This window comes from Ambystoma mexicanum, chromosome 9, assembly GCF_040938575.1.
Source record: "Ambystoma mexicanum isolate Mex_15411 chromosome 9, UKY_AmexF1_1, whole genome shotgun sequence".
NCBI lineage: Eukaryota > Metazoa > Chordata > Amphibia > Caudata > Ambystomatidae > Ambystoma > Ambystoma mexicanum.
This window is the reverse complement of record NC_090931.1, coordinates 745,239,307-745,261,333: the sequence shown is the minus strand read 5'-3', so window position 1 is coordinate 745,261,333 and position 22,027 is coordinate 745,239,307. Positions and strand designations below refer to the sequence as shown.

Here is a 22,027-nt window from a genome sequence, read left to right as displayed (position 1 = left end):
CTGGCTGGCTTTTCCTTCATTAGTGCCGCAAAAGCAAAAGCCAGAACAGGAGGGCATCCATTTCACAAAATGGATGCGCCCATGTGCTTGCTTTTGCGAATTTTGAGCTTGAATAGCTCAAAATTTTACATAGGAAGTTTTAAAAAAGAGAATGCTAGTATTTTTTTTTATGTTGCCTATCTATTTTTTTTAAAAAATTTTTTTACTAGACCATGCCTTTAATGACAGCAGGGACCGAAGCTGGGAGCATTTTAAATAACAGATCAAGCCTTCATACAAAGCAGGACAGGATACAATAAACAGAATTAGAAACAATGCACATGCCATGTGTAAAGAAAGAAAAATGTTTACAATAAATAATGCAAGACAAACATAGTTAATGGTTAGTTGCATCAACCACTTGCATCGGCAGTTATACTTTGTTTACACACTTAAATTAAATGATTCCTCTTAACCTATATGAATTTGGTGCATTTATTATTGATTCTGCACTTATTGGGTAAATAATGGACTTTTCCATTGCCTCGGAGCCCATAACTGTTTTCTTGTACATAAGAGGTGCGTTCATATTATTGTAATGACATGGTTTGCTGTATTTTTTCACCTATTTGTGCTAACATTACATCTTACTATGTCAACTTTGGACACAAATCATGTATTGCTCAACCATATTTCACCTGTGCATGCTTTGACTCATTAATTATGATGGGCAGCGTTAGGCTACACAGTTCGTGTGCATAAGGTACAGGTACACAATGTTTACTAGGCGACTCTGGAACAGGAACACACAAGAAGGTAACAGTTAATGTTGCCAATTCAAATGATGCCGCAATGATGCATTGCTAAACCGATAATGGACAGATTCTGGTGACTACAGCTATATCAGCATGATGAGCCACGAATATTCATAAGGCTGGCACACTGAAGCACAGTAACTTTATGCACACAGACTTTGTAGCCTGAAGAGCGATACTAACACTGCCTATCAAAATTAATGAGGCAAAGGACACACAGGCGAATGATGATTGAGTAGTGCATGATCAGAGGCAGAAACGATCCGACGTTCCCATATTAAGATGAAATGTTAGCACAAATAATGAATCCAATACCGCAAATGCCATATCAGTTTAATAAAATGAACACACTTCTTACTTAGTTGATGGTGATAGGCACGAGTACTAAAACCAAGAAGCTGGACCAAGAGTATAGTCAGTTCAGAGCGGCTAGCTGTAATATTACAACCAAGAAGTTGAAGACCTTAGGCATTGTTCTAGATCAAAATCTGGGTATGAGGTCTCAAGTAAATAGCCTACTTTCCTCAACAGCCTTTTACATTAAACTGTTAGGCCAACTTCGTCCTTATATCTCGCAAGATCATTGTGAAATGGTGGCTCGAGCCTTGGTAGGGTCAAAAATTGACTACTGTGGTAGCCTTTTGGTAGGAATTGCTAAGGCTGATATTGCACAGCTGCAAACCTTGCAGAACAGTCTGGTTAGGATTATTGTTGGTCTTAAGAAGAGAGAGGCCAGACGTAACCTGCACTGGTTACCGATTGAAGCAAGGATTCAGGTTAGGCTGCTTGTCAGAACATATAGATGTGTCAAGGACACTGGCCCTTCATACCTAGCAGAGGCTCTGACTCCTAAATCTAATGTTAGGGCATTGAGATCTAATAACACCAACCAGCTAAAAAGTTCAATGTGCAATCTCACTCAGGTTATGAAAAGTGCCTTCTTTATAGCGGCATCTAAGGCATGGAATGCAATCCCTCCGGACCTTAGAAATATTAATTCTATGGTAATCTTCAGGAAGAAGATTAAGACATTGTTTAAATAAGAAGATTTGCCCTCCTTTTTTCTTTTTTCTCCCATGTGGAATTCTTGCTTGCTATGCAGGTTGTTGTGGCCCTTAAGCCTTTGGAGCGCATAATAAATAACTAACTAATTATGTACATGAAAACATTCATGGCCACAGAGGCAATTTAAAAGCCCATTATTAATCTAATAAAAGCAGAACCAATAATGAATGCACCAAATTAATTAGGGAAACAGGAACTATTTAACTGAGGTTTGTAAACAATGTGTAACTGCTGAAGCAAGTAGTTAATGTAACTACTCGTTATTTATATTTTTCTTTATTTATTGTGTGTCAAAAAATGTTGATGTTTCTTTCCTTACACAAGTCATGTGCCTTTTTTCTAATTAGGTTTAATGTATCATATCTTGAATAGTTTGAAATATTATTCATTAATGCTGTATGATGTTCACTAGCCCTGATGAAGAGTGTGAGGCACCAAACATGTGTCAGCTTTGCACGACTGGCTTTGTACAAATGAACAGTGTATAAAAATATGGTTGTCGCTGACTTAATACCCAAGTATTTACAACAATGTCTAGTTCATGAGACCATCAGGGAAGGGTCTCAAATTTCGGGTGGCTTGTGACACCTTATAACTACTCAATCCAGCGTAGGTAGCCTGGATATATCTTCTCTGCTACTCCTTATTAAAATAAATGTCATTTACCCATACTCAAGGATACACCTTTTACTTTTTGGGAGCAGCTAGTGGGAAAAGAAAGCCAGGCAGTGCAGGCATAATTGGGAATAATTAGGAGATACTGCTACTTGTAAAGGCTTTGCAAAATGATGCTGTGCTCCATGGCATCTATGACTATGATTGGAAAACACCAGCAGGGGCACCACCATTATAAATGTAGATCTAGAAAGGACTGCAATTACCATTAGTTGTTTACAGTTTCAAATACAGCACGCTAAAATGGAAGAGAAAACAGTGTCCTACTTTGGATGACAATTACCTGTAGGGCCCGTTTCTCAGGGGTTTGGGTGCTTCTGGCCAACTTCAGCATTTCCTTAATCTGAAAAAAGGCAAAGGCTAAAGAGACCCCTGGAGAGGAACTGACACCCCATGCAGGCTTGTTCACGTCTTCCTGGTCTTCTTGGTGTTTCGTTTTCTTGGGGGGAAGTTTGGGCTCAATCCGAGGCATGGCGTGGTCTGAATGTGGTTGTACAAGGTCTATTGTTGCAATGGGTACAGGGCTGGAAGGGACAGGGATCCTTTCTGCCAGCATCGACTTATCTGAAAATATAAGAACAGGCCTAAGGAATGAATATGGTGAAAACCAAACATTGACCATAAACTTCTAAAGGACAGTTTTCTCACTTTTGGCAGGGGTATTGTGCATACAATCGCATCCACAGAAAGCATGCACATTCCTGCACCAAAGGGCACAGAGGCATTAATAATGCACAGTTTTTAAGAAATGAATTACCAATGCAAATAACTTTGCACTTTTATACTAAATGTGTTTAACAACAGTTTTAAAATACCGTTTTCCATATTTCTACTATCGAGTGATATGCACTACGTGGAATACAATCGATTTGTTATCTGCGGTATTGAAATTTAGGACAGAAATGTATTTAACTAATAAATACCTGCATGGTGAATGTTTGCAATGTGTGTCACTTTTCTACACCTTAATACATTTGTATACAAATGTACAAAGATGAGTAGCATACTGCTGTAAGGGTGCACCGAAGATATCCAAGTGGATAACGTATGCGTTAAGCCCTTACCTAAGTCAAGGGGCTAGGATGCACTTGGCAAATTTGAAGCTGGGCAGACCCCACTCAGTCATTAATCCTTCGAAGATTGATAATTTGAGTACCATCAAATTGGGTAAAACATCCAGTATTGCAGCACTTAGAAGAAGGAATCCAGTTTGAAGAGCTCTATAAAAACCTTATTTTCTTTCCTGCCAACCAATCTATGGAACACCACGCCCAGGAGACTGTACAGAGGAAGAATATCTGGCCTTTAGAAAGAGCCTCCGAAAACCTGTCTGTTTACGTAATCACCATACACAAATTAGATGCATACTCACCCTCCTAAAACAGTGCTCAGTTGGGTTAGTACAACACACCGTCAATAAATGGTTTGAAGACTCACCAAAGTTCTAATTTCCACAGGACTCGGTTACTTCTAGCCTGCACCACTCAATGCCTCAGGGTTCTCACTTGTCTTTCCCTCTATCCACCGCTTTTTCCAGAACCATACGATATGTATGTGCAGATGGCTCAAGAATCACTCCCATTCTCAGAGGCGGTTTAAGCGTTTTTATTGAACATTTTGTGGGGCCTATGGCCGTCCCTCTCTCTCGTGTCTAGTGTAGAATCTCCAACCTAATCCAGGCGTCCCTGACCCAGGTTAGTAGATACAGAAGGTTGACCCCTACTTCTGCTAGGGGTGAGGACCTAAAGGACGATCGCCTTATCTCATTAAACTCTCTCAGGGACTTTCTAACTCTCCCTACACTATCCAGCAGTTAGTGTTCTAATAGGAATTGGGATGGCTCCAAGCAAATACCCAGTTTGATTCAGGCCCCTTCTAACACACTCACTCTCAGCACTCCCTTTTCTATTCTTTGTTCTTTCACATGGTCTCACTCCTTCCACCAATCTTCTGTATATTCAATGTTCTCACTCATCTTAGGTCTTGCCTTCATCCTTTGATGTTACTCATCCTTCCGCTACCCTACTACTACTCATTTCTCCACACTCTTACTCTCTCCTCCACACTACTACTCACTCCTCCGTACTTCAAACACCCTTCGGTCCCCTAGTAACACCTGCTTCACAACCACTCCTTACAGTAACCTTTCTACCCATTCGCCACACAATCACATTGCAGTACCCCTTCCACTCTCTTGCCAATACCTCACCTACTTTACAAATTGTCTCCACAGTATGCCACAAATTCCTCCCCCTTAGTGCCTGTTCTTCACCTCCTCCTCTGGCCTTACCCAAATAACCTGCAGCCCATGCTTCCTGGTTATATTCCCCTTTCTTTACAATAATTGGATTCATATCCGTGGCCAATCTAGCCCCGTCTTCCCCATCTGAGCCGGGTGTGTAAAGTCTTAGTAGTGGGCTAAACCCTGCCGGCTTTTCCCATGAGGACTCGCAGAATAATAGAGATAGCAGCTCGGGAAGGCAAGTATTCATGTTCATGTTCCAGCACCCTGTCCAGAGTGCTCTCAAGGTAAGTTCTTTGGGGGAGGGTGGGCATAGCTTCCGTTTTTGTCCTGAGGGGAAACGGGGGCCGCCTGGTTCTATTGGGTTCTTTCAACTTTGAATCTTGTCAGAGGACAGCATGCAGAGGGAAATGCAGGCACACACATGTATATATAAGCAGGCCCAGGACTGCAATAACAGAAGCCTTCAGTAGGTTGAACCTCTGTTATTCTTTCCCTGCAGCGAACTGCCGCTTCCTGGCCATCCTACTGTGCATGCGCGAACATCGCGCATGCTGATTGGCCTATATGACAAAGCTCTGAGGCTCTGTTAACTGTGTTCTTGCCAGGACACTACATCTCCCCCCATTGAGCAAAACAAGAGTCACTTACAGTTCTGTCTTTACATTTCTTCAATTAGACGCACAGGTCTTCTAATGCATCTGGCCGGACTTGCTCATCAACCTTCTGACTCCTCTTCAGACACTTCTCTCACTGGCTCATTACCTGAGGCCACAGAGTTGTCTCTCCCGTGCTGTTCTTGATCCTCTTCTTTGTACAGCTTGAACTGGGGGACATTTCGAGTGACCACCTTGGTAGGAGACCTGGCAGTCACCATTGTTCCATTGAAATGGGCTACTGTTAGGTAGTCTGAATCAAATCTCGAGTCTGGTTTCCTTTCCTGCTGTCTACAGACAAGCACCTTGTCTCCTATTTGCAGGTTGCAGCTCTTAACTCGTCTCCTGCTATCGGCATATACCTTCATGTCCTGTTTCTTGCGTCAGCCCGTCGCTCGGGCCTGTTCCGCTTCCTCATTTGGGTCACATGACAGGTAAGGAAGTCTGGTTCTAATTCTCCTGCTGAATAACAACTCTGAGGGACACTTTCCAGTCGTGCCATGCAGGGAGTTCCTGTAGTCACGCAACATGTTGCAAAGGGCTTCATTGAGTGACAGAGATCGTAACTCGTTCTGTTGGAGGACTCTCTTTAGGCAGCCCATGAATCACTCCACCATGCAGTTTGCTTGTGGCCATAGGGGAGTAATCTTTCTGTGGTGGATGCCCATGTATTGCATTAATTTCACGAACTCCAGGCTGCTGAATGGCAGACTGTTGTCCGACTTGAGGACTTCGGGAATGCCCCATGCGAAGAAGATGCTATCTAGCACTGGCATGACAGCACTTGCAGCAGTGGATGATACCCGGTGTTCTTCATGAGCTAGATCTATGACCTGCTGACGCAAATCCATGGGGATCACCATTTTGTGCCCTCGCATGACAAGCCCTCCAGCAGAAACTGCTAATTCCTCTGGCACGCCCAGTTTGTAATCCCAGCTCGACGCGGGGAGGCTGGGGTTGTGGATGGGGGTTTGTGGCTACTGTTTTCTGTCCACTGGTGATCTGCAGTAGAGCTATCCCGAGTATATTCTGTGTAACCCCAAGTGAAGGGGCCTGTGTTCTGTTCCTGGAGAACCCAGAAAGAAGGGGACTTGTTTCTGTGATAATTCCTCGCTTATGTTCCTGAAGGCCTGAAGTTCTGTCATGGCACAATCTCCAACTTGTCTGTTTGCGAAGCCTGTGTTTCTCCACCTTCCGGACCTAATGAGGTACTGTACTCACTTCAGTGTGACGTCCTGTTCAGTGTGTTCCAGGATCATTGTTGGCGTGATGGTCCTTGGGGCCCGTGATGGGTGAAGAAGTTCACAGACTCCTCTTCCATTGAGTTATTGGTGGAAGTGTCCAGTAGGGGGTGCCACGACATAAAAATTGTGAAGTCAAAATCCTGCAATTGCAGACCCCATCTCTCCATCTGTGGCGGCATCTTGCATTTCGAACTTCCACAGATGGTCACCAGGGCTTGGTGATCAGTCACCATCGTGAAAGGCTTGCCAAGAAGAAACATCTGAAAATGCTTGCAAGACCATACGACAGGCAGACCATCCTTTTCCGGTTGCCCGAATATCTTGTTTCTACCTCCGACAGGCTCTTGCTGGCGTAGGCAATCACTGTTCTGGGGGATTCTCGCCCGGGTTGATGTTGCGCGAGAATCGCCCCCAGACCAACTGGACTAACATCTACAGTCACTTCCGTGCACATGTTTGGTTGAAGTAGGCCATGCGTTGCATTCAGCTGAACCAATGTCTTTCTTTATTTGTGCGAATGCCTCTTGACATTGCTGAGATCCTCAGAATGCCCTGCCCTGCTTGGTGAGTTCCCTGAGATGGGCACTGGTGGTCGCAAAGTCTCAGAGATATCGACTGCAGTAGCTGGCCATCACTAAAATGAACCTGACTTTACTGACATCATGGGGAGCAGAAATCGTGGCGATAGCAGCCACTTTGCCTAGATCAGGGCTCATGCCTTTGTGTGAGAAAATGTGTCCATAGAATTTAAGCGAGACTTGTAAAACACACATTTGTGTCAGGCCAGCCTCTCCAAGTGCTGTGCAGACTTGGTGAAGAACTTGATCGTGCTGTGCGATGGTGGCTCCAAACACCAGGATATCATCACTGTAGTTGAAGCAGTTACTCACATGAACAATCACTCTCCGCACCCTGTCTTGAAATATTTAATCTGCCGAGCAGATGCCAAAACTGAGTCTCTAGTATCTGAAAGGCCCGATTGATGTGGCAAACATTGTGATGTATCGGGACTGTTGGTCTATCATGAGCTGATGATAGCTTTGTTCAAGTCGAGCTTCGAGAACACTTTCGCCCGTTCAGCAGGCTGATCATATTATCCAGGTGCATTCTGGGATGCACCTCGCCCGCCTGATGGCCTTGTTCGCTTATCGCATGTCCGCGCATATGTGTATCTTGTCGGGGGATCCTTCTCAGAATTCCCCTTCACAGACTTGACCCCGTAGTGTAGAAGAAGAATTCTTCCCACTAATGTATCCCTCTGAAAGTTCAAAAACACATACAGAGGAATCAATTAATTGAAAGACTGGATTCCCCACCGAGACCACCGTGGCTGTAAAAGGAAATAAGTACAATTAGTACCTTGTTACACTTTACAAACTCCAGACAAAACATAAGACAATGTCCACTCACTGACCTGAATAGCTAGAAGACAGGCTCAAAAGAAATAACCAGATCAGAGAGTAAGCACAGTAGCCAGCAGACTTTCTGCAAAATAAATGATCACTATAAACCTTCAAAACAAAAGCATATGAGAAGAACTTAAAATGAAAAGAAACCAGGAAAATAGACCTTACCAGGGGAATTACTGTTTGTTATAGTAGTTGAGAATATATGGTGTTCAAGAGAATAAGTAGTTCCAAGAACCTATTCCCGTCGGAACGCGAATGCCTGTGGAGGGCAGCGCCCAATCCGGACGCTGAAAGTACCAAAATGTACACAAACAGATAATATACCGTGTTGCAGCTAAGGCTGAAAACAGACCCCTCTCTACAACAGAGTATGAATCTGATCCCACATTGCAGCGGAGGCTGTTCACAATCCCACGTTGCAGCGGAGGCTGAAAGCGATTCCACGTTGCAGCGGAGGCTGAAAGCGAAAAAATAGTCTCTGAAACAAGACGTTTCTATAGATCAAAGCGTAACAACGTGAATACCGAGAACGAAAAAAAAGCAGTCTTTATTCATAAGCAGTCCGGTTCTTGACCAACAAAAAATATCACAATGAGCCAAATCGAAAACCAAAGAAGTCCAAACGCAGTCCGGGTCAATTACACATGCGGGCACAAAACGAAACCAAAGGAGAGAGCAAGGCAAATCCAGGGACGATGAGCAAAAAAGCAAAAAAGTCCTTTACACCAGAAAGATCAATATTAGCAGGTACGTAACTCCAAGGAAACACAGAGCAAAATGCTTAATCAGAAGCACTGAGAAACTGACAAGGCGGGACTAAGTAGAGGAAGTGACATGATTAGCATCAAGATCCTAGACGCAGATTGCTTCCCCTTAGCAACGGTTTCCCTAGCTTCCATGGCAACCTCCAGCCACCAGGGAAAGCGGAGTTCAGAACTAACGTACGCCGATGCCCAATTCTCCTCATATGAATGGCTCTAATCGGGGTTTTGGCTGCTTGTGGATCACGTGAACTGTTCCCCAAAAGCCTAGGCATGACAATCCTCTCTTGGGTACAGCCACTATGGAGGAGACCCAGGGGGTCGGACCGTCGGCCGGTTCGATTATTCATTCCTTCAGCAAGCATTGTTATCTCTTCTTCAACGAGTGGTTGCAAATTAACTGGTATTCTCCTGGGGCACTGAAACACGGGCGCTATGCATTCATCAATGTGGAGCATCACAGGGTCTCCCTTGAGGCATCCAATGCCCTCGAACAAAGTCGGGAAGGCTTGCATGATTGACAGTTTGTGTCGCATGGTGTAGGACACAGCTGCAATTTCCATCTCAAGAGCAGTGGTGCGCCCTAGTAGGTTGCTCCCAGGAACTTCCCCTTGCAGTACGTGAAATTCAGCTTGCGCACATTTCTCCTTGCTGCGGATTGTTGTGGAGAATTTCCCGTGATTCTGCACCGGTCCTCTAGCAGCCCACTTAAAAACTCTGAGATCAGATGAACTCAACTGGGATCGAGACGTCATCCTGCGATATTCCGATATAAACATGATGTTTAGGGTGGTGCCGGTGTCAATAAGGAACTTAACCTGGTGATCACCCACCAGTAAAGTATTGTCACCCTCCGATGTGGGGGTCATTCCGTTCATTGTATAGACTAAATCCTACTGGGTGCCATCTGTAGAGGGTGAGGGCAAAAGATCTTCCTGTCACTTGCCTGACATGTCTCACAAGGTCTCTCCTTGCACCTGCATCTCTTCTTGGAGCAGTGCTGCGCGTGCCAGACTCCGGTCTATATGGCATCAAGCTGTACCCCTGTGGCCGTCCGGGTGGAAAATTGCAGACGACCGCCAAGTGATTCTCTCTACCACACTTGGCACAGGCTTGTTCAAAGGCAGGGCATTTCATGCATTCCTGATGAGGGATTGGAAGGCCACACCAGTAGCATATTCCGGATGAAGGGGGCCCGCCGGGTGCGCTGTTGCTTGTAGGCCTGACTCGAGCTGGAGCTGCTGACGAGACCTGATATACTTGTTCTCTTCCTGTAGTTTTGTTGGTTTCAATTTGCGAGGCTTGCATATCTGCTCGAGACTCCGTTCTAGCCATTTGTAGTATAGTTGCCAGGGGAAGCGATTCACGTAGTAGTTTCTTTCAGAATGATGAAGACAAGCATCCTCCTATGATCCTCAGTCTAATAGCTTCCTCATTCGTGAACTTGTGGAATTCGCAGTGCGCCACTGGTTTACAAAGGCGGGTGGTAAAAGCATCCATGGATTCGCTCACCATCTGGCAGGGCACGTTGAATGTGTGTCTCTCATGCTCAATGTTGCACTGCGGGTCGAAGTAGTTGCTCAGCGCTTCTTTTTTAAAAAAATTCTAACTTTAATGACATTTTCAAACATTATCAAACACAATACAGTCAAGTAATAGACCTAAGAAAATGCAGAACAACCACTTAAGAATAGACCCCCATAACTTCCCCCTTATGATTTCTTGGTACCTATATCCACTCTCCTACTGATGTCGGTCTCATGTGAAAGTTATCCATTTCCACCCACTGACCGCCATCTCACTCCCTCAAGTGTGGGACGAGGACTGAAATGTGATGCCTTGTAGTACAGGTAGATGTCCGGAAAGCCCACTCCACCGGGAACACCAGCACCTCATATGCAGCCTGGCTTTCCTACCTTGACACAGGAAACAGGAACCTCAAGAAATGGTCTATAACCTCACAAAACATGGAGTCTGGGATATGAATCGGGAGAATCTGAAATAAGTACAGGAGTCTGGGAAGGAAGTTCATCTTAATTGAATTCAGTCGCCCCAGCCAAGACATTGCCCATTTTCCCCATTTCTCTAAATCGTGCGCTAGCCTCACTAGGAAGAGGGCTGGGGGGGGAAGGCGGGGGAGTTTGCTTCATACAAGTCGCCTATGCCCCTTGCTACATTTATACCCAAATAACACAGTTGGTTCTCTTTGATTCTCATCCCCAGTATTTCCAGATTCTGTCTATCCTCAGCCCCCAACTAAGCCAATGGGAACAGGATGGATTTGCCTGTGTTCATTTTAAAACCTGCGAGGGACCCATACCGCTGTACTATCTCAACCACTGCCGGGATCGAGGACGTTGGGTTCCGAAGATGTAACAGTATGCCATCAGCATATAAACCCAGTTTATATTCTACACCTCGAGGGCTCCAGGGAGAGAGCAAACAGAATCGGCGAGAGGGGATAATCCTGTCTCGTGCCCCAACCCAACCCAAACCTGTGCGAAAAATGTCCATTAGCGGACACACAGATCACCAGGTCCGAGTACAATGTCAGGAAGCCCTGCAAAAACTTTGGCCCAAAACCAAAGTTGAAGAGCTTCGCCTTCAAGAATGCCCAATCGACCCCGTTGAAGGACTTTTCGGCATCGACAGATAGCAGCGTGGGTTTGCCCCTCAATCAGGGCCCCCTCAATAAGGTGTAGGGTCATACGCATCATATTCTCCCTTGTCTACTCCTTATGAAACCCACCTGGTCGGAGTGTACCAGTCGCAGCATATGTGGCTCAAGTCTCGACGCCAAAACCCTTGAAAATAACTTTGCAGCAACATTGAGAAGTGAAATTGGACGGTACGAACCACAGACCTGAGGGTCTCTGCCCTCTTTGTGTGTCACTGAGATAAGAGCCCGCACACAAGTCTTCAGGGCTTTGTCAGTTTCTAAGATAGCATTGAATAATTTAACCAAATGAGTAGCCAGGATGGACGCAAACGTTTTGTAAAAAGAGGCTGTGTACTCGTCCTCCCCCGGTGCCTTTTCTAATTGCAAAGTGCGGATTGCTAATAAGACCTCTTCTCCTGTAATAGGGGCGTCCATTACCTCAGCCTCCTCCATGGACAGCGTCGGTAGCGAGATACCTCCCTAATAGGGCCCTATCGCTTAAACCCCTGGCCAGTCGCCCCCTTGTATAATACCTCGTAAAGGTCTGCAAACGTTTCAACCATCCCCCTCGCCGATGTCTCAAACTTGCCCCCGGTTCCCTCCATCCCTGCTACCCATCTGTCAGGACGCTGCCCAAGCAGCCGCGCTGCCAACAAGGCATCTGCCTTGTCCCCTTTTCCATAATATTTCTGCTTCAGGAACTGAAACTTCCAAAATATCCTGCCTTCCCCCAGCAACTTGAGTTCCTCTCTCTTACCTCTGACTTCCTCGATCTGGTCCCCTGCTCCCTCCTCCGTTTCTTGTATCGGTCCTTCCAAAACCCCTATCTCCTTCTGCAGTTTGTCCTCCAACAGGTTCCTCTGTCTCTTCCTACGTGCTCCCTATCTAACCAGCAGTCCCCTCCATGTTGCCTTCCCTGCGTCCCACACCATGCTCTGTTCCACCTCTCCTGTGTCGTTCAGAACGAAGTACTCCCGTATTGCCCCCTCAAGTTCCTCCCGAAAAACAAGGTCCTTCCACAGGGTCTCATTTCATATTATTGGGGGTTAAACCTGACCAGGACAAGTCTAGGGAAACCAAGTTGTGGTCAGACCACGAAATCGGGTTAATCTCTGCTCCAAGGGCCCCCTCCATAAATTCACTCAAGACGCAAAGGTAGTCAATACGGGTGTAGGTCCCATGGAGCATTGAGTAGAAAGTGAAACCCCTTTCCTGGGGGTGAAGGAAGCACCATGCATCGCACAAACCATACAGTTCCAAACACGCCTGAAGTCCCTCCCCACACCACAAGGGGGTCCCTGTCCTGGCCGGTCCTGTGGTCCTTCTGTCCAAAAATCTCTGCCCACTATTAGATGACCTGCACCTTCATTCAATACTTTCACGAGCATGGTTTCAAGGAAGCAAAACTGGACCTGATTGCGGCGTAAAGTGCCATGAAAGTTAATCAGACCCCCTTCAAGAGACTTATGTATCTGAATACTCACGCCCCTTTTGTTTTCCGTTCCCGACCCCCCAGTACACCTGGCCCAAGGGCGCACATGGGATCTTCCTTTCCTTTCCCCTTGAGAACCTAGTTTCCTGAAGGAAAAGAACATCCAACTCCATTTTACAGAAGTCCCTGGCCACTAAAGACTATTTTACAGAAGTCCCTGGCCACTAAAGACTAAGTCCTTGGCCACTAAAGACTGTTCAGTTGGTGAATGTAGGCCTTTCGCGTTTAGTGTGCAAACCTGAAGATGGTCACACCTACTACCCCTTACAGGTCCACCATTTTCTCTCATCAAACATCTTCACCAGGATGGACCACCTCCAATACCAGACACTTTCCCCCTAGTCATAAACATTTGAACGAAACAGCCCCCCTCCCCAACTGCACCCCAACCATAACCCTTTTCCCCTTCCGCCATCACCCCCCTCACACTCTCCTCCTGCAGCGCCCTCCAGTCGACATCACTGGACCACCATTAGGACCCAGTCCAATGGGTCACTTCTCCAAAAACCTCTTAAAGCGTGAGCCCCCAGCTTTTTAACTTTCTACTGCCCCCCAGGAATTCCCGCCCTGCTGCATTCCCTCTCATACCCCTGTACACATACCAATTTCCTCCTCGGATGCAGCCCCTAAGGTTAGACCACAAAGATGATAATACCCTCCCCTTCATGCCCCTTTCACAAAACATTAGTGGCACTTCTAGAGAAACCTTTGGACCGACCCCCAAACCCTAACAGAGGACCCGAGAGCCCCAGGTACTTGCAAAATGGACCTATAGACCCACGCAAAGGCGCAGTCTATCCAGAGTCAGGTAGGCCCAGCTGGGGGAGTTGAATTTCCTGAATTTTCTCGAGCCGGGCATTCTGCGCCGGTTTGGCCCTTCACTGTCTGTCCTCAGGGTCCACTGCTCATTCCTCTGGCGCGGACCCCACACCTCCCATGAGCTCTCCCGAGACCCTCTGTATATTCTCCTCTGTGACCAATTTGTAATCATATCCGTCCACTTCAAGGTAGACGCAGAAAGGGAACCCCCATCTGTATCTGACACCCTTTTCATTAAGCAATTTTTTGAGAGGTATGCATAGGCGTTTCTTCACCAACGTAAGGGAAGACAGGTCCTGAAAAATCATAATCCTAGCATTGCCCAGCGTGCTTTTTCCAAGATCTTATGTTTGTCTGGGTAGTTGTGGAAGCGAGCCAAGACTGACCTCTAGCCTCTACCAACTCCACACGCCCTATGCACCCTGTCAATCTTGGGCTCATCGATGGTATCGTCTCCAAACAAAGCTTTTGCAGTTTAGTGTATGACCCTCTGCAAATCTTGGTCCGTCTCGCCCTCTTTCTCCAGCCACCCCAAGACATCTCAGGTTCACGATTCTCAAAATCATCCATTTTAAGGGTGATTTCCCCCTCTCTCCTTTCCAGCTCCGCCATTCTCATGTCCATCTGAGTTTCCAGGGTATCAAGGGATGACAGATTATGCTCAACCGCCTGCAACCTCTCATTCATTTTATATATTCTGAGGTCAATCTTGTTCACCTTTCCCCCAATGTCGGCCCTCATTCCCTGAATCCCTTCCAATAATGAGGCAATATCCCTCTTCGTGGACACTGGGTCATCTCCTACCTCCAGCATGGTCCAGTCTGAGGTATCACTTCTCGATCTCAGGGTCCGTGGGTACTCAAACTGCTCCAATTTCAGTTTCCAGTCCATGTGGTAAACAAGGGCCCCCACCGGTGTATCAGTGAACCCCCTAGAATAGAGCTTCCAGCCTTACCCTTCCAAGGAATGTCAAGGAGTTCCAAGAGGGTCACTCACCTTTCCTAATCTGTGCGAGCACAGACCCTCCAGTTATCCAGTTCTTTTGTAGACCAATAGCAAGCCTGGCTTAACAAAGTTTCAAGCCCCAGTTCACCAGGGCTGGTCCAGCCGCCAGGGTCAGGGGTCCCAGTGCACTCCCTCTGTAGCAGTGTCCCAGGGCAGTCACTCCTTGAATCCAATCACCCTGGCAGACAGCGTTATCCTTGTGTGGCAGGCGGGTCAACCACTCTCTCCCCTTAATTCCACCTGTGAGCTCCCAAAGTTCACCGAGGGAGGCGGGCACACGCCACTGAACCGGGTCAGGGGGCCCTCACCTCAACCAGGGGGGCCCAATGGGCCACAAGCGCCACCAGGCTCAGGGGCCTTCAAGGAGTGGAGGGCCCGGCAGTCCAGCCGTGCCTGTGTGAGGCAAGCAGTGCCAAGAGCACTACAATCAGTCCTCCCCCACGTGGCTCTCTGGGCCATGTGGCAGGGTAATCCAACAACGGAGCTGGACCTCGCTCCAAACCACCTCCTGCAAAGTCTAACGGGGCGGGGTGCACACTTTCAGCTCCAAGAGCGTCGGCCCGCCAGGCCCTCCTTCTCCTCCCTGCCTCACCTGTGACGGACAGGCCGCTCCTGCGATGCGTCCGCAGGCACCCGCGGCAGAGCTTGATGAGGCGGGATCAATTTAACTTTCCCGCTGCAGCTCCTGCCTCGGATATCTCTGGTCCACAGGGGGCGATTCCTCTGAGGTTTCTCCTGTGTGTGTGTATGGGCACCCCACACGTCGCCCGCTGCAACAATTATCTGTCTGAGGTGGGGAGGCTGAAGTGGGGGCTCAATCCACTTTCTGTGCCTGTTGGATCGGAGCTATGCACTCAGGCAGCTCCCATAAGCACGCCACCTGGTGGCCTCTCCGGTCAGCGCTTCTTTGAGGCCTTTTGTAGTGGTTAACATACGTGAGGAAACGTGAGTAGTTTACAAGCTATTTTATTATCATAAGGCACTCAGTGAGAGTGTACAGGCCCCACCGACCTCGGGCAGCAACTGACGAAATGCAGGTTTGAACCTTGCATTCCATGCGTCACTCTCCACGTTCTATCCATCCCTCCATCGCGCGTGATGGAGAGATGATGAGATACTACACATCTCCCCTCCTTAGTCTTCTGCTGTTCATGAAACACAGTCTGGTTTATCTCTTCTGTGTCTTCTGCGTTATTGGACGAAATCCTTCATGTGGTCTGGTTTGCGGATCACTCTTCCTTTTCTGGACACACGCGATGAATCTGGTTTAGGTTTTGGCAAGGAAATTCTCGACATTATATTTTTACTCCACATCGGTTTCACACGCTCACCATTTCTTCCTATGTTTCCATTTCCACTCCCACACGGTTGCTCTTGGCGTTTTGTTTCACTGGTTCTCACATTCCTGCTTGACCTCATCACACAGACCCTTTCCATATTCCAAACTCTACCATCCTGTACTCTCACAACATGTCTGAAGACTTCAATCACACCAACTGGTTTGGAGCATTTGCAGGGCCCATCTCTTAGTAGAGGGGGAAGTTTAATCCTTACCAAACCTCCCACCCTTGGAACTTCATTCACTTTCTCTTTGTTCATCTGGCTGTCATGAGCTGCTTTATTCTTTAGTTGGATGTCTCTGATACTCTCCACTACCTCTCCAAAATCCTTTCTCACAACAGTCTCTCTCTCCAACCACGATGGTGCAAGTTTGGTGTTTGCTCTACGTCCTCTACTTAATTCAAAAGGTGGTTTTGTGTGTAATGGAATTGCTCATACAGAACTTCTCCATTTCCTTTAACCTGAATTGTACACCATTATCTGTCAATATGCTTCTTGGGAAACCTTCCCTGGCACATATTTCTGACAAGAATTCTACTACTATTTTGGCATTCATGTGAGGTTTAATTAAAACTTCTACCCATCTGGTAAGAAGGTCAATTACCACTAAACAAAATTGCTGCTTACCATCACAATGAATAGGTCCTAATATATCCATACCTACTTCCTCCCACACCTTCCCTGGAATGTTCGTGATTACCATCGGGTACTTCACACTCATGCACGCTCTTTCACTCTGATTACAAAGGATACATTCTCTGATGGTTCTTTCGATTTGTAGGTCACATCCTGGCCACCAGAAATCGTCACGTATTCTCTGCTTTGTCTTAACTATTCCTTGATGGCCTTCGTGACCCAAATCGATGACCCTTTGTCATAGACTCACAGGTGGAATTATTCGATCTCCTCTCATCATTCTGTCAATTGTTATGTTGAGTTCATCTGCAACCTTCCAGTATTCAATGAGACCAGATTCCTCAAATTGAACCCTTTTTAAATTTCCGCTGCCTTGTATAATTCATTTCAATTGACATATATCATCATCTTGTCTCTCAGCTTCTTCTCATTCAGCTTTAGATATGGACAACGTTTCTATATTCAAAACAACCTCTGGATTGTTTTCACTATCATCATCAGTCTCTGAATTTTTTGTAAGCCTCGATAGGCAATCAGCAGCGCAATTTTTCACTCCTGGTACATATCGCACTGTACAGTGGTATTCTTGCAGGAGTACAACTCATCCCTTGACCCTGTTGGATACATTGTCCAAACCTTTATTCATAATAACATGTATTAACGGCTTGTGGTCAGTGCAAATTTCTACCTCCACTCCCCAGATGAAATTTCTGAATTTTTCTGTCGCCCACTTGATGGCCAATATCTCTTTTTCTATCACAGCATAAGATTTTTCTGCACCTTTAAGCAGTCTTGACGCGAATGCAATAAGGACTTCTTTACTGTCAGCCTCTTGGGTGACAACAGCTCCCAATCCTAGGTTGCTCCCATCTGTTGTTATTATGGTCTTCCTTCCACTCTTGAAGTTCTTCAACGAAGGTGCCTTATTCAGTTCATCTTTTATATTTTCGAATTCCTCTTCACATTCCTTGCTCCATTCGAATGATTTCTTTTTCAGGAGCTCACGGAGCGGAATTGTATGCATAGCAAAATCTTTTATAAATTTTGAGTAATGCTCTGCCATGCCAATGAACGTGCGTACTCCTTCCTTTGTCTCTGGTCTTGGCATATTCATTATGGCATCCGCCAGTTGTTTCTTTGGCTTTATTCCGGCAGCAGAAATGGTATGTCCTAGATGTTCAATTTCACTACGATTGATGTTACATTTGTCTCTACTGAGAGTCATACCTGCTTTCTATAACTTTTTGTAGACATGTTGTAATCTTTCATTATGTGTTTTCTGATCAATGGCATGCACCAATATATCATCTTGAAAGCAAATGATCCCTTCATCACCTTCAAACAACCTGTGCATGATTCTCTGAAATACAGAGGCAGCTGACACCAGCCCAAATGGTAGCCTTCTGTATTGGTATAATCCATCTGGCGTGATAAACGCCGTCATTTTCCTGGACTCTTTGTGAAGCTTAACCTGATGGTACGCTGACGTTAGATCCAGGGTAGAAAAATACTTCGAGGGTCCAATGGTGGAAACAATCTCCTGTATATTGGGGAGTGGATGTCTATCCGGGATCACATTCTTATTTAATTCTCTCATGTCCACACATATTCCCTGAACTTTTTCTCAGTACAACTAATGGTGAAACCCATTCACTGGCATCTATTATTTCAATAATTTTCTGATCTCCTTCCTCACTTCTTCCCTCATCGAGAGTGGAATATTTTGTAACTTCTGCGCTACAGGAACATGTCCTGGTTTCATTTTGATTTCATGAACAAACCCACGTAAACATCCAATTTCCTTCCTGAAAATGTCTTCTATTATGTCAACATCTCCGGTGACTTCTTTATTTCCTCGAACTCTCCCAGCAATGCCTTCAACAGAATATACATATTCGTCCGATGCAGCATCCAACTTTACTTTGAGTTTTTTTGGTGAGTCCAGCTTAACAATGGCGTTCTACCTTTCCTTGTTACGTGTATCTTTCCATTGGCTTTTCTCTCCTTAAATTTGAGTGCCCCCCAAAACCACCCTATGACATCTATTTCAACTTCGCCATACGCTCTGGGTTTTATGTCTGGCTCATGTAGATATTCGTGTTTTTTTCTGTCCCAAAGAGTTTGTGGTATTAAAGTATATTTTGCTCCCGAATCAATCATCATGTGCATGTCAGTTCCATCTACACACACTACAGCTTTAGGACTTTCCATTTCTTGTTCATTTTCTTCATCAGTCACAACAAACACGCACTCTTCTCCATCTTCATCGGTATACTCATCATCACCTATCCAGTTAGTGGAGGCATTTTGCATTCTGCAACATCGGGCATAATGCCCCTTGCCCTTGCATTTCCCACATATAATTTTTAGAGCAGGACATTCTGGATTGTCTGCCCAGTGATCCATGCTATCACATCTAAAACATCTTCCTGTACTTTTCTTCCTGGCATCATCTCCACGCCTGCCTGGGCTTTTTTTCCGCCCATCACTGTTATTAGCTCTGGAATTCGTTTTCTTCCTTTTATCATTCCAAGATAATCTCCCACTCCTTTCTGACTTGTACCTCCTATTGGGATTTCCTGATACTTGAGCTACAGATTCATTATCCTTGCTTGCAGTATATGTTACATTCTTGTCTTTGGAGACTTCTTGTTTAATATCAGTAGCCTGCATTCTGTTCTCTAATTCTTTGACGCATTTCTCAGTGTGTTCTACTTCCTTGGCTACACGTAGGACAGTGTCGAGGTTAGGGTCATCTTCAGCCCATAGCCTTTCTCTTACTTTACTGCTCCTACATTCCAACATGAATTGATCTCTTAATCTCTCATCTAATTGAGTATTGAAATTGCATGTTTTTGCAAGTTTCCTCAAACTAGTGATATATTGCTCTATGCTCTCTCCATCCCCTTGAGTTCTCTTCCCAAACTTATAACGTTCCAAAATAGTGCTCAACTTCTTTTCATAATGTTTATCCATTTTCTTCACTGATCTCTCATATTCATTCAGTTCATCTTCCTCATCAGGTAACAGATCTGGCAGGTCTTCAAACTTTTCTTGTCCTGCTGGACCCAAACAATGCATCAAAAGGGATTTCCTCTTCTCAACGCTGCAGTTCTGACCGCATACAACGCCAGCGTAATGTTCAAATGATTTAATCCATCTTTTCCATGGAATAGCTGGTTCCCCAACATCAGGCAGGAAAAACATGGGTGGTGGGAAACTATTGAAAGACATCACAATGGAGATGGAATAATTCTCACACAGCTAAGAATTGATATTCAACCATATAATCTCACTCCTCCTTTTGACTCTTTAAGCTTTAAATATACTGGAAAAATGGGTCCAAATTGAACATGAATATTGCACAATATTTTTGACTTCATGCAATAAAACTGTTGTTTTAATTCATGCTTGCATGCTATCACTTCCTGTGCACATGTTTCATATGCTGGGGCTCATGGCAAAAGGTTTGTGAAAGTGGTTGCAGTCTTTTTCTTGATGTTTATTTTGATTTGCTTACAGGGGATAGTGTGTCCTGATATAATTTAATGCGTATAGCCACAATACGTTCCGTTGTGGTAACTGTGAATTGACACTCCAGCTACTTGTGTAATTTCACTTGCACAGGTATGCAGAGAATTACAGTAGGAATTTTTTTAAACAGTCACATGAGCTTATACACTGAGAACTACGGTAGGAAATTGTGGAGACAGATCAGGAGACGTGTCAGGATAAAATATGCAGTAAGAAATACACGCAGGGCACTCACGTGATACGTTGCTCGCTCGGCGTTGATGAAAATCAAATATCTCCAGCAGAGCGGAGCGGCCACAGCTTTTGGGACAGCTGCACGGCCTGCTCACGCTATATATTTTCGTTTATCAGCGAGCGGAGCGGCCACAGCTTTTGGAACAGCTGCACGGTCTGCTGCGCACTCGTGATGGATGCGGTCACGGAGATCATTGAGCAGAACGCTTGGGAGAGATAGGGGGGGGTGGGGCCTGGAGATCCTCGTCGCCACTTGTAGTGGTTAACATACGTGAGGAAACGTGAGTAGTTTACAAGCTATTTTATTATCATAAGCCACTCAGTGAGAGTGTACAGGCCCCACCGACCTCGGGCAGCAACTGACGAAATGCAGGTTTGAACCTTGCATTCCATGCGTCAGTCTCCACGTTCTATCCATCCCTCCATCACTCGCAGGGGCGCATGATGGAGAGATGAGATACTACACCTTTGTATGTCGGGGAGTCTTCCGACAAGAAGGTAGGTATGAGCTCTTCTACATCATCGCCCACTAGATTCACAAGCAGCCGCATAGCAAACTTGTCAGGCATGCTTTCGTCATGGGCATGCAAGTAATTTTCAAATCTCCGGATCCATCTCTCCCATCGGGGCCCCAAGGCATGCTGGTCACCCACGTGAAATGGTCCAGGCCAGCGAAAACCTGCAGCGTTACCTGGGTCTTCAGCTTCTGACATTTTGGTGGTCAGAGGACTATGGTGCTAATTCACAACCTTGTCTGCAGCGTGCGTCGCTTACTTTCAAAAGAGAGATCCCATCCTCGTCGCCATTGTCTGGTTCTCTTGGGTTCTTTCAACTTTGAATCTCATCAGAGGACAGCATGCAGAGGGAAATGCAGGCACATACACATGTAGATATAAGCAGGCCCAGGCCTGCAATAAAAACAGGAGCCTTCACTAGGTTGAACCTTCTTTGTTCTTTCCCTGCGGCGAACTGCCACTTCCCGGGCTCCCTACTGAGCAAGCGCGAACATCAGGGATGCTGATTGGTCCCATATGACGAAGCTCTGAGGCTCTGTTAACGGTGTCCTTGCCAGGACACTAGAAGGGACTTTGGGTTGTGCGCGGGCTTGCTGGTGTTGCTCAGTGGGTCCATGAGGTCCTCCGAGACCCCATACCAGTCGCCAGTGCACGTTTGCACCAGGGTCTCTGCTTCAATTGTTTTTGACAGTTTTCCCTCTCTGCTGCCGATCAATGCAGCTGTCTTGTGACAGTTCAGGTCTCTCTTCTGTTTCTTCAGTTTGATGGGTTTTCTTGCCTTCTGCTTCAAAGAAAGCAACAGAAAGACATTGGCAAGTATCCTGCCTGTGAGGCAAGGCTGCCGATAACAGTGGTCTGCATAGAAAGATGCTAGCGCAAGAAGAGGGGGCAGACATTGGGGCCCTTTCAACTGCCACCAGCCTCAGGACTGATCCGGACCTCTCCC

The 22,027-nt window shown here is 46.0% G+C and overlaps 1 protein-coding gene across 5 annotated transcripts in view; it reads right to left on the bottom strand.

The window, feature by feature from the left end:
- The window catches only part of MFSD6 (major facilitator superfamily domain containing 6), a 598,811-nt gene that overhangs the window by 93,449 nt on the left and 483,335 nt on the right, over nt 1-22,027 (bottom strand). For 4 of the 5 annotated variants that reach the window (XM_069615671.1, XM_069615669.1, XM_069615668.1 and 1 more), the window contains one exon: nt 2,818-3,098. The exons of the other annotated variant lie outside the window; for it this stretch is intronic. In XM_069615671.1, coding sequence (XP_069471772.1) covers nt 2,818-3,098 — 281 coding nt within the window. The remainder of the gene's footprint in view (nt 1-2,817; nt 3,099-22,027) is intronic. 5 annotated transcript variants of the gene reach the window in all.